General features: G+C 41.1%; 1 protein-coding gene across 1 annotated transcript; it reads left to right on the plus strand.

The window, feature by feature from the left end:
- The first annotated feature begins 3831 nt into the window (after positions 1-3831).
- On the plus strand, positions 3832-9471 carry slc6a4b (solute carrier family 6 member 4b). Its single transcript, XM_069682976.1, has 13 exons — positions 3832-4054; positions 4898-5032; positions 5153-5372; positions 5502-5640; positions 5735-5869; positions 6866-6969; positions 7500-7627; positions 7715-7827; positions 8161-8292; positions 8467-8566; positions 8648-8748; positions 9136-9303; positions 9391-9471. The coding sequence occupies exons 1-13, from the start codon at positions 3832-3834 to the stop codon at positions 9469-9471; spliced, it is 1779 nt and encodes a 592-aa protein (XP_069539077.1).
- The last annotated feature ends 7383 nt before the right edge of the window (positions 9472-16854 follow it).

The raw sequence follows: 16854 nt of genomic DNA on the forward strand, positions 1-16854 counted from the left end.
CAATAGCTATGTCTCATGATGCCCAGAAGATGGCGACTCTGTCATTTTTGATGCTCAACAGCCAAAAGAGACAACTGCATACGAACTGGGGTTTTTTTTGTATTCAAACAGTTTTTATATTTTGTATTGTATAAGTGAGAAAATCCACCATCTGAACCAGAACAGGAGCAGAGAAGGGGCTGGCAGGATTGAGTGCACTGGAGTGTGGCAGTTTTTTCTGGGCCTAAAGTCCAGTTCTGCCTGCAGGACTGAGCTGTCAGGTAGATCAGACGGCGAAAGGATGCAGGCATAACACAGGATGACAGACTGAGAGCAGCAGTCTTGGATCAAGATGGGATTACTTGTCCTGGCTGTAATAACATGCTTGGAATCGTATCTTATGATTTTACCAGACCAAAGATCAATAACTAGACCGTTCAGTCAATTCAGTGTGATTAGAACTGTTTAGATATTACACTGAAATACAGACCTGCAGTTTATGTGATGTTAGCTGAGAGCAAGGAGCCCTCTTCCTCCATTTTTCCTCTATTTTCCTCACAAACGTCCTCCTGAGCCCAGGATTCCCTTGCTGCCATGACTCACACCTTACAGTGGCTTTAGATAACATGAGGTATTAGCATGTCTTGTTAAATGCCACACCAGGAATTCTGCTTGAGTAAACAGCACACCAGAACTCCCCTCCAGCTTGCAGCTTTGCTTGCTTGTCAATGGGAAAACAATTGTATTCATTTGTATTTGTTTATGATTTCAATGCCCCCAAAAAACAACAACAAAATGTATTTACACTAAATAGTCAAATGGATAATCTGCAGAAACATAGACATGGTATATGTACGTTGATGTTGTCACATTACAGCAAATGGTCAGAAATCTAAGCTAAAAGAGGAGGAAAGAGACATGAGACAATAGAGGTGAGACACCTTTACAAATGCAGGGAAAGCAGTTCACATCTAAACCAAACCCTCACTTTAAAAAACAACAATGCTGTGTCATATCCATGTATGTTTGGCCGTCAGCAGAGTTTGCGGGCAGGGCCGACATGCACATGTCCATGTGTGATTTGAGTCGACGTGCTCCAACAGGCACCGGGGCGTGTGATGGAGGCTCCTGTCAGTCTGATGTTCTTCTGCCCATGTGTGCCGATGCAGATTGACAGATTGTATGTTAGAGAAGGCCAGTGCAACATGGTTTGTTGTGGCTTTTGGCCCTCAGGGGCCACCACACCTCAGCAGAGCAACCACAGTTTTTTCCTAACGGCTGATTGTTTACTTGTTCGCTGCTCTGACAATGAAAAGACATGTTGAATCTATCCATCTATCTATCTATCTATCTATCTATCTATCTATCATTTCCTTCGGGTAATGCAGTCAGAAAATAAGTCATGTGACTCTGGGCCAGACAGTTTGGCTTCCACTTGGCTTTTAAGTGACAATTTCATGATGGCGGTGGGTATCTCTTGTCCCGTGTCTTTGTCATATCCATTTCCAGGAGTAACTTCATTTGATGCACTCTCTCTCCACTGGCAGACCTGCGTGACTGCTGCTCTCTGAATATCCAGTTAGCAGCCTTTTCAAAGGGCTCAGTGCTAAAAGCGGTGGATTTGATTACAAAGTCTTTTTATTAGGTTTTCCTAATGAGTGCAGTTAAGCTGCTGTGATTCTCTTCTGCTGTCTTCACTAAACTATATTACCATGGGATCAGGAAGCCAAGATGGCTCAAGATGCTATTTATAGCTCTGTGTATCAAAAAGTTAGAGGTTCAAATGGACCGCCTGTTTGTTGGTTTGAACGGGATCTTTACCTTTGTACTGATTTGACTTTGCCTCCTAAAAACAAAGATGGGCACGCCTGTTTATTACCTCATCATGCTTATTTATTCTGCCTATTTCATTTATTACTTTTATGTTGTTTCTGTATTTCATATCCTGCTTTTGTTGATTTTATTTTCAAGACCTTTATAAAGTCTCATTTAGAAAAGTGCGGTTTGAATAAACTCAAAGTTTGATCTTGACACATCACTGAGACGGCCTTCATTGAGGTGACAAATCACTTAGCCATTCCCATACCCAGAGCTGCTTTGGACTCTGTAGATCACTCTATCCTTCAGTGTCTCAAATCTTGGGTTTGCTTCAAAGGGTCTGCACCTAACTTATAAAGCTCCTGTCTGTCAAATAGAACCTCTGTGTTGTTGGAAATTCCCCATCTTCTGTTTATCAATTCACCCAAGGTGTTCCTCAAGGTTCAATGTTCTGTCCCCAACTCTTCTCCATGGGTCCAGTCATTAGCAATCATAATGACGGTTCCACTGACATGCTGATGACACCCAGTTATACGTTGCTTTATATTCCAACAATGACAGCAGTCAAAATGCTGTTATCACCTGAAAGGAAGATATAACTCAGAGTCTGGCCTTCTTGCATTGGCTTCCTGTTCAATTCCACATTGGTTTTAAAATTCTATTGCTGACTTTCAAGGTTTCACATGACCAGGCCCCTAAATACATCAAAGATATACTATAACCCCCTATAAGCTTCATAGGTCAACTGATAGTAGTTTTGTGGTTGTACCCAGAGTCCCAATAGTGACTAAGGGCTATCAGACTTTTGCTGTCTTGGTTCCAAAAGCTTTGATGCACTTTCTCTCCTGTGTGACAGTTGCTCTCTGAATATCCTGTTAGCAGCCTTTTATCACCTGTTGAGGAAACTAGATATAACTCAGAGTCTGGCCTTTTTTCTTTGGCTTCCTGTGTGGTTGTTCCCAGAGTCCCAATAGTGACTAAGGGCTATCCGACTTTTGCTGTCTTGGCTCCAAAACTCTGAAATGACCTACTTGTTAAAATATGGCTTTCTTATGGAAAAAGTAAGAGTCTCTAAACATGTGAAAGGCCAGGTTAAAATCCAGAGGGTTGGCCGCACTACAATCAACAAGCTACAGCAAGAGTACTTCAAGGACCTTGTTGTAAAAGTGTTTCCTCTACTGCCTTTTTTACACAATAATATTAATGTCAAGAATGAACTCTCAACATTACATATTAAACCAACATGGATAAAAAGTCCTTAAAATGATTTGACAACAATTTTAGTCCAGTGACTGGACAACTCCATGTGCAGATGATGATCATGTCATGTGACTGAAAGATCCAAAACAGCTTATAAACACTGTTTCTCATCTGTTGTTTGAATGGTATTTGAAGTTAAGTTGGTGCCAACATATTTCCTATTAAAGTGGATCGCCTTTTAAAAATAAACTGAATTTCTAAAAAGTACAATCTGGATAATAAACTGGGATTGTACAAATAATGAGCTCTACAGGTCACATCATTGTTATTGAAGGACGATGAACAGCAGCCATACATCTTGATAACGTTTACTATATCAGTATTGACTTTGCTTGGAACCTCATTAAAATTATATATGCAAGGCTTCTTGTTAAATATTTGAAGGTCAAGGTCAGTAACTGGGTTACACGCTGTGACTAAAGTTGATTTCAGGTTCATTAGTGTTGATGGTGAGCTCTTCCTGACGTCACTGGAGGATGAAGTCCTGACTCCTGATAATCATCAACACCAGCATTTACTTAGTTGGACATCCTGCTGCTGTTACATTTGAAATATAAACCCCTAACAGCTAACAGACATGAGACTTTAAAATCAGCTTTATAGTTGAAAGTGTTTACAAGGCTGCTGTGTTATCTCTCTCTACTAACAGGTAGCCTCTCCCCCAGTGTCCGCCACAGCTCCACCCACTCCTCCACCCGGCCTGTCTGTCATCATCACAGGGGAAACATCCTCCTCCGTGTGGAGCTGCTCCTCTGGCTGACTTTTCACAGTCCGATGCCCCTCCAGGACTCAGCGGTCATGGCCGGCAGTCTGACCCACCACGGCTCCCCGAACCCCGGCTACACCGCCAACAATGTCCCGGTGCCGGTCCTCACTCAGACCAACTCCAGGGACAAGTGGAGCAAGAAGATGGATTTTCTGCTGTCTGTCATTGGCTTTGCTGTGGACCTGGGAAATGTTTGGAGATTTCCATACGTGTGTTATCAGAACGGTGGCGGTGAGTGGTTTTGACATTTTGAAGCAGCTCGTTCAGTTTAGATTTACAAGTTATGAGTGGAGCCACTTGTGGAACACTTTTTAAGAGTCTTCAAATCGATTAAAATGAGACAGAAAAACAGGCTGAAGCGACGCAGCAGAAACTGTCCATGGTGCTGAAGTACACATATTTAGCCTGCGTCAATAAAATCAAAAGTTCTACACTTTACTCGTATCAAATTTAGTTTCGCCACTTTTTATCAATCATTTTTAACAGTACAAGAACTTGACAAATTCAGAACAAGCGTTAATGTTTTCTTTTGTGAATCAATTTTTTTTTCTTTGCACTTTCCTGCATAATGTTTAAGTCGTTCTAAATTTTATTGGGTCGTTATAACTCGTGATAGATTTTATTGGGACGACGTTTTGCTTAGTTTTCTCAGTACTTTTACACAAAGAAACAAGGTTCAGTCACGTTAAAGCAGCCAATCGTTTATTAGTTAACACCTTTTAACATCAAGAAGATTCAAAGTGCTGCATTTAAGACATGAAATCCAACATTCAAAGGAAAGAAAAAATAATTAAAAACAAATGAGAAGATTTTAAACAGTTTTTTAACATAACATTAAAAGGATGTTCTTATACAGATTTAGATATTTTTTTATTTTCATTTTGAACTGAACTCAGTTCAAAGATGAAGATGTTCAAAGATGATGCAAACCACAATTTGTATGGTATTTTAATAATTATGGAGAAATGAGTCTTATTACCACATTTTTCATTCATGTCCTCACTTCGTCATTGAACACAAGGCAGCACTAACTGTCATCACACATGACATGTATCCTCATTCATCTGTTTGCAGGTGCTTTCCTTATCCCCTACATTTTGATGGCCATCTTTGGTGGTGTGCCGCTCTTTTACATGGAGCTGGCACTGGGACAGTTCCACCGCACCGGAGCCATTTCCATATGGAAACACATCTGTCCCATTTTCAAAGGTAAGGCCTCGAGAACAGATGTTCACATGAAAGCTGTGACTGAAAATCAACCCAGGACGGTAAAATTGGTGTGCTTATATAACATTTTTATTCAACATTTTTTTCTCTTTCTCCTCTCAGGTATAGGATATGCCATTTGTATCATCGCTCTGTATGTGTCCTTCTACTACAACACCATCATCGCCTGGGCCCTCTTCTACTTCTACTCCTCTTTCTCCAGCATCTTGCCCTGGACAAACTGTGACAACGTGTGGAACACCCCCGACTGCACCAACTACTTTGGCAAGGACAACATCACCTGGACCAACGCCTCCAGGTCTCCGGCAGAGGAATTTTACACGTAAGTGCATGTAAGTGTGAGTAACAGAAACCACATATATAAATAGCTTTACAGTAAGACTCGACACAAATAGATTCAGCAGGGGGACGGTGTGCTGAAACTGTGCTCATGTTTGTTTGATTGTTACAGGAGGAACGTTCTGGAGATCCACAAGGCGTCGGGGCTGAGAAACGTCGGAGGTGTTCGCTGGCAGTTGATGCTCTGCCTGTTCCTCATTTTCACCATCGTATACTTCAGCTTGTGGAAGGGCGTGAAGACCTCAGGGAAGGTAACACACTGCACTTACTTCACTACAATAGAAATACAGGAGATGAATGTGTTCCTTAAACACACACAACCCCAATCTATTCGGTTCTCACCAGGTAGTGTGGGTGACGGCCACCCTGCCCTACATAGTGCTTTTCATCCTGCTGATTCGAGGAGCCACCCTGCCGGGAGCCTGGAGAGGTGTAGTGTTTTACCTGAAACCTCAGTGGGGGAAGCTACTGGAGACCAGTGTGAGTTTTAAGACACAATTCAGTCATCTCTAGCAAGACAAACACGGTCATGCCTCTTCTATTTGGTCCCATGATAATCTTATATCTTAGTTTGTTGAATTTGACCTTTTATCTTCTCCATAACAAAAGGTGCTTTTTAGCCGTGTCTCAAATAGGCCACCTTTCTATTCTTCTTTATCTATCATTCGTTATCCCTGTGGTACAAATTTAAGGTTATAGCAAAACAAAAATAAGATGACATGCTCTTTTTCATAGGTTATATTTTCCCAAATGGACTTACAACCTGGGCAAAACCAAAGAATATGTGAGATGGACATATGTTTCTCTTGTCTGCTATTTAATTGACTGATCTTCCAAGCATGCGAGGCACCAGTTAAATATATCCCTCCCTTCATTTCAATCCTTTAGCCTCTTGAGAATCTGCCTATATATATTTTTTAGATCCATAAAAACCTCCTCGTCCTCCTCTGCGGCTCACTGCGGTTGTTTGCTCAACATGTGTGAGTGCTTTGGTTGGAGGGGAATATGGATGAGATGAAATGAGATGCATAAATAAGCCACAGAGCAGGATAATAAGATGCATAATTGGTTTAGATTTTCTGCCCATTAACAAAGGCCTCCCTTTCTATCTCGCTCACCGATATCCAACGCTGCCCTCCTCTTTTTACTGCCGAATGCAAGCTCCTCTTCAGATCTCCCTGCGTACAGCTGCGCAGCAGCTAGATTACTACACGACTCACACAGTACCTCTCTGCTCGCTTTAAAGGAACACTGAGGGCTGAGAAAACAAATAAGAACATAAAAATGTAAAGATAGTTTAACAGAAAATCGCAGAAAAGAAAGCCCTGTCAGAAATTGATTTCTATTCTGTTAAATAAAAACTGTATTTTTATGTTTTAATTTGCCCGTAGCAACCCAAATCATCCCAGAATTTAAACAGTTTCAAGTCTCAGATGATGTAACATCTCTTTCTGTCTCTCTTTCTGTGTTTTCCAGGTGTGGGTGGATGCAGCAGCTCAGATCTTCTTCTCCCTGGGGCCCGGCTTCGGGGTGCTCCTGGCTCTCTCCAGCTACAACCCTTTCACAAATAACTGCTACCGGTGAGAACTGAGACACGTTGAGTCATGTGAATCCACGTCTGTGGCTTGGAAACAGCTTCATAAGTAAACTTAGAGCTTCAAAATAAAAGGCCAAAACCTTTCTACAGCCTTTGCGCGCTGTTCGACAAGATCTCACACCGCCTGCTGAATTTCAGGATCTATGTTAAGGCCTTTTTGCACAGTAACATAAAAAGAAGATGCACTGTATAGGGACTAAGGATAGGATAACATTGTTGTTTATTACTATGTCTGTGGAGCCTTCCTGGACATAAAGGTCTTTCTGTCACGACTGACACCTGGTAATTAGACTGACAGTTTCTAATAGACTGAGAATGAGCACACAACATTCATCCTTCAGCATATTATTCCTCGTAAGTGTTGTGGTAATATGTCTGTGGTTGCTAGCTTGGAGTATCCTCGTGTCTCCAACACAAAGCTAAAAGGAAAATCTAAAGGAAGCCATTCAGCAGAGGTCACAGAGGTCAGGTCATTCCAAACAGATAAACAGGGTTTCATGTCTTCCTCCACAGTGATGCCATTGTCACCAGTTTGGTGAACTGTCTGACCAGCTTCGTGTCCGGGTTCGTCATCTTCACCGTGCTGGGCTACATGGCAGAGAAGAGGCAGGTGGAGGTGGAAGATGTGGCCCGGGATAAAGGTCGGCAAATGAGTTTTACTTTTAACATCATGAAGAAATCAAATGCTCAGGCTGATCTATTGTTACTCAATATTTCCATGATTGCAGGACCAAGTCTGCTCTTCATCACCTACCCAGAAGCCATTGCAAACATGTGGGGCTCGACTTTTTTTGCAATCATCTTCTTCACGATGATGATCACGCTGGGACTGGACAGCACGGTACGGACTGGGAACTCTGGTCGCTTTGAGGGCATGAAGGCCACACAGTCACTTTATGTAACCCAGTGAAGGGGATCTTAATTATACCCTCATTTTGCTACTTTACTCATTAGATTTAAAACTTACAGATTACTTTAAACATTAATACATAAACACTACAACGTCTGTTTGAACTAAACAATATGTTCATTTTATTCCCATTTTTTCTTCAGTCATTTCAAGCATGCACATGTGTGGTGATGTGAATGTCATGAATCCAAATCAACTGAATGACCAATGCAAATTAACGCTACAATATTAAACCGCATATTTTAAACTTCCTGTGTGTTTCAGTTTGGTGGGCTGGAGGCGATCATCACTGCCGTGTTGGACGAATACCCCGATCACTTCTCTCACAGACGGGAACTTTTTGTTCTGGGCTTGGTAGTTGTCTGCTTTTTGGGCTCTCTAAGCACCCTTACAAACGTAAGTTCTCCCCAGTTTGAATTACAAAACATTCAACCCCACGTTAGTCACACTTTCTGTACGTTTGAGGTACTTCTGAGTGTGTTGTTTTTAATTAACCGACTGATATTTGCAGTCATTTGCTCACATGGAGGGAAAGGATGATGATGTTATTAATCAGTGTAAATGTTACAGGGCGGGGCCTATGTGGTGAAGCTGCTGGAGGAATTCGGAGTAGGAAGCTCCATCATAGCTGTGGGTTTCCTTGAGGCCATTGCAGTTTCCTGGTTCTACGGTAAATAAAAACAATCAGTTGACTAATACTCAGTGTCTTCCATGTTGTGACCGTATCTCATTTTTATTCCGTTGCTTTCAGGTATCAAACGGTTCAGTAATGACGTCCAGGCCATGCTGGGGAAAGCTCCAGGATTATTCTGGAGGGTTTGCTGGGTCTTTATCAGCCCTGCATTTCTAGCGGTACGATATCAAAACATACAGACTACATTTACAACAGGAGGGAAAGATTGACTATGATTATACTAAAAACACACGATCCTCTATGAAGATCTAAGATTGTCATTTGAGTGAGATCATGACGGGTATTTAAGATCAGGCACCTTTAAACCCCTCTTCTCCACCCCGACAGTTTCATATTCTTGTCTCTTATTTGCATCCATCTCTCTGGTTGTCTTCCTGTTGACATTTGGCATTATTACACCATCATGGCTTCCTTTATATATCTCTCTTTAACAATCTACGGTGGTCTGACTGATATATTACCCTCCCCCAATATTTGTGATGGAACAAAAGTTGCATTTACATATATATGGAAATGATAAATATGGATCTGTTATGTCTTCTCAGTATATTATAGTGAGCTCCCTGCTGAAACCCCCGCCCCTCACGCTGTTTGACTACAAGTACCCCGACTGGAGCATCACAGTGGGATACTTCGTGGGCTTGTCATCCTTCATGTGGATCCCCATCTACATGGTGTACAAGCTGGTGTGGACTCCTGGGTCTCTCAAACAGGTCAGTGGATAAATAAACTAAACATTTTTTTTTTTTAACACCTTTTCCTTCAAATTAAACTCTTCTTCTTCTGTTTGATTTCCGCAGAGGTTGGCGGTGTGTCTCAGACCGGAGCGGACCATACCAGACATCCAAGCCGACAACCTCAACATGGTCACCGTGCCATAGAAAGAAAACACACCTTCAAACACACTCGGCTCATCCCCTGCTTGTAGTTTTCTCTTCAAACCACATTTTTAAGTGATTTGTGACCGAACCTGAGCGTCGTCTGACATCATGACTGTTACCTGCTTACGATGTTGAACATGTCAGCTCTTACTGCACATGTACACTCTGTAAGACGGTAAATGCTGCTAAAGGAGCTGAGATAGCAATACTCACACCTTACTGTGTGCTCTGTGTGTTCAGATCGACCTGCGGAGTCATATCTCAATACTGTTCTGCTTTTTTTCTGTTAACCAGCTGTTTCTTATCTCACTGAACATGCCAAGGAAAAAAAACATGTATTTCTTTATGTAACATTTAGCACATCCTTTCTATTGCATGGGGCATTTTTTCCTGTTAAAGTTATAATCTCGAAGATTTTCAGTCGCTATCTATCGCCGATTGAGGTAACACAATGGTGACTGAGCCTATGGTTCACTGATGAAAGCCTTTGCATTTGCAGTATTACAGACTGGGTGTCTGCGGAGACATTCACAGAAAAAATCACAAGCGGCGCCCAGTTAGTGACGTGTTTTCCATCACCCAGCAGTGGTTGGTCTGCCAGAGAGGGTAGGCGACTGCTAAGCGACTACTTTTCCGGTCTCTGCAAGTGTTGCGAGTAAACAAAATCTACTATGGCTGAACAAACAAAGAAAAGATCGATGACTACAGATACAACTTCAAAAATGAGTGAAAATCCAAAGAAAAAGAAACAAATTGGACGATTAGATGAAGGCAGACAGTCTAAAAAGGAAAGCGCCTGTCAGCGAGGAAAATCAAGAGTTACAACCTGATATCTGGGAAGTGTTCTCCCGCAATTACCGTTTATCACCATAGGTGCCACCAAAGAGAACGAAACTGACATCTTCGAGATTAGCACTTTAAGTTCTTTATTTTCTGTAGTTTGTCAAATCAGCTCTGCATGGAAACACCAGGATAGCAACTCTAAGCAGCAGTGAGATTAACATAGTTTTAAACCCACTATAATCGTCACAGCACAAGTAATTTGCATGCATTATCATGTACATAAAACAACTTATTTTCACTGGGCTGTTTTTCCAATTATTGAACGACTTTCTGTGCAGTCAGCTAATGTTTAAAGTGTTATCAGCTCCTTTGCTTGAAACAGAAATGATGTAGTCTAAAGTTAAAACATTGCCACTCGGCCCGCGATAAGTGAGATAAAGTAGGACCTAAGCTCAATCAGCTGACCTTAAATTACAGTCCCTCCTTTAATCTTGCCAATGCTGTATTTAATATTTACACAGTAGCGATGTAATACTGCGCTCGTATAGGATTTTATGCCAGCTGCTGGATATATCTGCTGAAGTATGTTCTCTTTTCCCTACAAGTGTTTGTAATGGAGATAAGTGAGGCCCTCAAACAAAGAGCACATCAATGCATTTTACAATCTAAGAATTTAAAGTTTAATTTTGGTATTGGCGTAATAAAAAGTAGAGCCTGTCTGCAGATACAGATCAATACTTACAAGTGTACCGGTTCTTTAAACGTTTTGTCTTCACCTGACGGCTTCATTTAACTCCAGATTTGCCTGTTTTGCCTTAATCTGCCTGAATATTACACTGTCTGTCTGAAGCTAGTATTGATATCGTGCCTCTCCGATGTTCTCACTCTCTCATTTAAGACTGTTCATATCTTTTTGCAGACACAACCTCACTTGTGTTTCACTTACCTTAAAGCGCTTTAAACTTTGTATTCAGAGAAAAATGTGGTGAGCAAGGTGATGATTGTTGTGTGATTTTCAATCCTCTTCAACCTGGTTTATGTACTAGTCACATGTGTATAAATTATTTATAGTATACAGACACATTTCAGCTTTGTGTTTCTTTTCGTTCCTGGAGATTAGATGTGATTATGAACAAAGAAACAGAAACATAACACAGTATTTTAGGCATTTATATTCCACCTTGTGTATTAAAAAAGGAACTACTTTCCCCTGGCATTGTAAGTATGTAGGATACCACATTATTTGTTCTCTATATGTTGATCTTCAGGTCTTTGTAATGGCTGTTGGCTGTTGCTGCTCACCTCTATTAGATATTCTAATTAACAAGCTAATTTGCAATATCCAGAATCCATCAACATACAAGGGAACACACACACGCACACACACCAACATGATTCCCACTAGCAGCACCCCTCAGATCTTTACTCATCCTGCAGATTTTTTATTCGTGGGTGAGCCCGGCCCGATCACCTCGAGGACGACAGGTATGAATCCACACAGGAGCAGAACGATGCTGGGAGCACACGGTTCCCCCATTGAGCTGCTGGTTGATGGACGTGCAGATCAAAGGCCTTTTGTGTCACTGACTGCTATTGAAGTAGAGAACAGGCGAGCGCAGGAGACACATAAAAGAGACGCTGCTAAACAGGCGGTTTCTTCTCCACCTGACATGAACCTCTTGACAAACAGAACATTAAGGACCGCAAAGATACTGAATGTGTTATGACTGAATCTGCCGCTGTGAATTCATTCATACTCGCATAATACAGACGCTACCAGCAAGTACAAAGAATACAGACGGGGGGAAATGGGGATTTGGGGTTTTAAATCAGTTTGGTGATTGGAGACACTTTTACCCATAACTGTCAGAAGAACATCAGTATTATCTGTCTGAAGTGACTGCTTATTAGGCCGACACACTCCTCTGAGATTGATGACATGTTTATTATAGTCTTTTTCTGTACCCTCTTATACACATTCAGGCCTCAATTTGCAGACAGGCTATCTATTTGTTGTTTTAGGCTTTCATACTGTGGTACCTCCCCCTTAAACATATATCTGCGCAATTTCTTGTAATGTTGTAAAAATAGATTTTTTTTTAAAATCAGGTTATGACTATCATGTTGGGTTACTATCACAAAGGGAGAGGACCCAATGGGAGACTCAAAGTATCTATCGAAACACAAAAAGGAAAAAAGCAAAAGGCAGAACAAAAAGCTGACTGTTGGAGAGTCCGAGGGGAGCAGGCAAAAAATAAACATCCAAAGAAGGTACAAGGTTCAGAAAACACAGTGAAACTGTGGTAGAGCCGTGAGAAACATCCACGCAAAGAGCAAGGGAACACGGCTGAAGAAAAACAAACAGAAACAGACCCATACACTAGGAAGGAGAGGGTAATCAGCACAGGTGTGACTAATCAAGGAACAGGTGAAAACAATTAGGGCGGGGCACACAATCAAACACAAAGACAGGAAGTACAACAACAAGGGAGATGAAAGTTACAAAGTAAAACAGGAAATCAAAACTGAACGCTAAAGTTTAAATACATAACTAATCAACAGGGAAGAAACATGACAAGCAGCGACGGCTGAGGGACGGCTACAGCGCCTGTGAAACATTCCAACGGGTTGCCGTAGTGATAGAAATTTAAAGTCACTAAGCAACAATTTGTAACAACGGCTTCTTCTGCTTCTTGCAGCATGACATGTCTATACCAAAGAGGAAAAAAGGTCAAATTAGCGGGTATCTTTAACAAATATACTAATTATCCATACAACTACTAAAGGTAGTATCAAATATAAACGAAATGACAAATATGATAAAAAAGTATAATTACCTGCTTACACTTTGATGTTGTGCTATATGAGGTAAACCAGTCTTTCTCCCGTATAGTAGACAGCTGGGCTACAACGACACGAAGTGCGCAAAGTGGAACTTTTCAACGCTGTAGCCGTCCCTTCAACCGCCGCTGGTTAAAGTCCCTACATAAGTAATGGCTGATACAGCAAATACCAGAATAATATAGCTATACATCAGTCCTGCTCACTGATTACCCCACGTAGAAGAACTTGATTTGTATCACACTCTAGTATAAAGTAGAGCTAAATCGAGAAATGAGTCAATATTAGCTTATTGCAGATAGAAATCAGTTAAAATGTCAATAGAAAAGCCAAATTAAGGTTAAAAGATTGAAAAGAAGAAAACAGTGTTTTAATCACAGACTTTGTCCAGCAGGGAGCACTGACATCTTAATTTCTCAAATGTGTAATGTCCCGCTCCCCGCTCTGTAGGTTTGTCTTAGTCCTGTTTCTTAGGATCTGCATCAAGTGTTTGTTTGTGTTATGTGTTAAAATAAAAAGTAACTGTCCAGTTACTCTTGAGTTGTACATGGACACACAGTTACTTGTGTGACATGATGTAATGTGATTATGTAATCCTCCGTTATACCTGATGCATGACGACAAATCTGCTGATGAATCAACAGGATGAGATAATAAAGCTGACACTCACAGAGTCATGATTACAACCAGTTTAGCATTTAGTATAAGCATTATCATTTAAATTACTGTACATAATGTCTCATTACGATAATACAATTTAAAATATCTGCTTATTTCAGTCTGAATGCCCTTGGTTGCTGTTAAAACAGGATCTTTGAGTTCATGCTGTAATGAAATGTTTTCTTGTTTTGATGATTTAATCCAGGAAGTCCGCCCTTTTAATTTCAGGCCGACATGATTGACATTTCTAACCACTCATTAAGCTTCTCTTGCAAATAATTAAGAGCAATAAGTGTAATGGTGTGCGCTCTTAAGTTCTATAGTGGATGAAGGTAAAGGCCATATACATCAGTCATGCAGAGTAATTATATAAGAATATAACCCCAAGGAGCTTGACCTTTATATCGTTTCTTCATTGCTCTTTGACATTTCAGAAACGGGGAATGTGATGGAGGCCTCACACTTGTTTGATGGTTACCAGTAAGAGAAGAGATAATATAGCAGTCTGGGCTGAAGAAAGGCCTTTGCAATTCACTTCAACAGTCGCAGAATAATCCTCAAACAACAAACAACGTGTTTGTGGAAAGACTTAAAGGAGCTGTGCGTAAGATTGAGACTTCCAATATTGAAAAAAAGAGCTAATTCTTATCATAGAGTGCATAAAAGAGGATGTAGCCCCCATTTGGTATGCAAATGATTATTCTGAATCCTCAAGTTTGGCTCTTTTTAGCCTTTGTCACCTTAGTCTTTTGTCGACAGAAGTGGCCAAATTGAGAAAAAGTAATTAAAGGAGGAGAGGACAGGGGTTGGTAAACGTTAAGTTGTCAAAGTTATACAGACATCCAGTCAAAACTCAAGGCTAGCTAGCTAAAAAGCTGATTGAACGTCAAGCACCGGTTTACTTCTAATCCGTACGGGAAGCTGTCTTCTTGGTGGGGAAAAGCATCAACAAACACAACAAGGATCAACAAGTTACTGGAATTAGCAGAAGTTACACATTGCGTACAGCTAGCAGCTTCTTGCTGTCACTCGAAGTGACCACGCCCCATAGTATGAAGAACTGTAAGCCTTAATAAAAATTGAAAAAGGGTTACTTGAAATAAAATTGAATTCCATACTGTTGTTGGGATCTACGGAAGCCCTAAGCGGGCACCACCATAACATCAGATGATCATAACTTGTATCCCCAGAGTTGTAAAAGCAAAAAAAACGGTCGGTAATATCACAGTAACCAGTCTGTTGCTTTGCTTTCTAGATCACCGGAAAATTATCCCGTTATCACGAGAAAACAAGCTTTGTTATCTCAAGATAATAGGCCAAATTAATCCATTATAATGGGAAAACCAGCTTTGTTTTCCTGAGATAACGAGAAAAATAAGTGGAGATCTCGAGAAAACAACCACAAATAACTCGTTATCACAGGAAAACGGAAAAATAAAATGTATGGATGCATGTCCACTAAAGGCTTCCATAGGGACCAAAACTATAGAGCAAAACAGTTTTTGTACCAGGCCATAAACCTGTTTAAATCTGCTGTAAACCTCAGCATTTTAAAATGGCCCTGTATGGGGACTGACTCACTTTCAGATCCAGCTTCAAGTGGCCACTTGAGGAACTGCAGTTTTTGGCACTTCAGCAACTAGCATTATTTCTCAGCCACAGAAGTTGCGGCTTGTTCCACACTGTACTGAAAATGCAATAAATCGTATTTTCAGGTCATTACACTATGTTCAAAACATAATCCTACTAATGAATGTTATGATTTGTGTCTGCTATTAACTCTGCCAAAGCACACTGGTCCTTTAAATGATTAATCAACAAACTGCTCTAAGCGCCAATGCAAGAAACCCAACGGCCTTAGGACCTAGATCCTACAGCGGAAGAAGACACGCCTCAGCCCCACTCAGCATCACCATCATCCTCCTCCTCCATCTCTGGAGCATGTTAGGCGCCATCTCTGGGTCTGGCCTTAATATTACATCGATGCTGCACCGCTATGATGTCAAATCTCATCCCAGGAGCTTTAATAATGTGTATTAGTGTGTTAGTAAGCGGGCAAACAGAGGACTCCAGGCTGAGCGAGAGACCTTATGTGGTCCTACAGAAGCAGAATTTAGGTAAGACTTGATGTAAAGCTCAGAGCAGGTAGATGCTGGCGTTTAGTCAACTGTGAGGCGTTTATAGACTTCTAAGTCGTATCCTTGAGTGACAACTTCCTGGAAATGAAACAGAAGCATTACATCTTAAAATAGCAGTTAATCCATCATCTTAGACAGCCTGTTTCTGAGCTGTGATCGGAGCTACAGCCTGTGTTTTTGTCCTCACAGTCACACTGGGGAGTGTCCTCGCAGTGCTGCTGGTGTTGATGATCATCATGGCTGTGTGTGTCTATAAACCGCTGAGTCGTCGGTGAAACCGGGCACAAAACCTCAGGAGGAGATAAAGACAAAGAGACGAACCTGCTGTCCGCCGCGGTGCAAAGTGACACCGAGCACCGAGGAGCTCAGCCCCGGGACAGCAGCCACCTCCAGGCTAATGGGAGAGCCAACATTACTACCAGTAACTACAAACACCCAGACTGCACAGTATTGTCTGGGGTTTATACGTCTTAAACCAAGTCATTTTAGCCCCATACACCCACCATTTTAATATTCTGTAATGTATTTATTTATGTATTTATTTTTAACTGACTTTTTGGAATTAAACACAGTATTTGCCTAATTTTACTCAATAATTTCACATAAAGACAGTAACAAATGAAAGGAACACTTTAATAACGGAATTGAGAGACTTTGCTCCATGCTACAATTAAGCAGTTAGCATCCAATCAAGCTTTGGTATGTTTAAAAATGCTCAGCAGCCCAGGTTGATTTAGTATCATGTCAAGGGGAAAAGATCTTAGTGACTTTGAAAGAGGGTTTATTGTTGAGGCCTGGATAGCAGGAGCTTCAGTCACACAGACTGCTCAGCTTGCTGGTGTTTCAATCGGATCTGCGCTCCTGCATCTGCTTGTAGGTCTAAAGGAAAGACATGAGTAAAAAGGCTGGGAAATAGTGGTCAACAGCGGTATGTAAGGAAAAACAGAGATGCAACTCTGGT

Source organism: Semicossyphus pulcher, unplaced genomic scaffold (genome assembly GCF_022749685.1).
Source record: "Semicossyphus pulcher isolate SPU_LCO1_2020_fin unplaced genomic scaffold, fSemPul1.0.p SCAF_6, whole genome shotgun sequence".
Classification (NCBI taxonomy): domain Eukaryota; kingdom Metazoa; phylum Chordata; class Actinopteri; order Labriformes; family Labridae; genus Semicossyphus; species Semicossyphus pulcher.

Coding starts and splice junctions, on each gene's coding strand:
- slc6a4b (XM_069682976.1), top strand. CDS start 3,832: ATGCCCCTCCAGGACTCAGCGGTCATGGCCGGCAGTCTGACCCACCAC. Junction 4,055..4,897: donor GTGTTATCAGAACGGTGGCG/GTGAGTGGTTTT, acceptor ATCTGTTTGCAG/GTGCTTTCCTTATCCCCTAC. Junction 8,293..8,466: donor CTCTAAGCACCCTTACAAAC/GTAAGTTCTCCC, acceptor TAAATGTTACAG/GGCGGGGCCTATGTGGTGAA.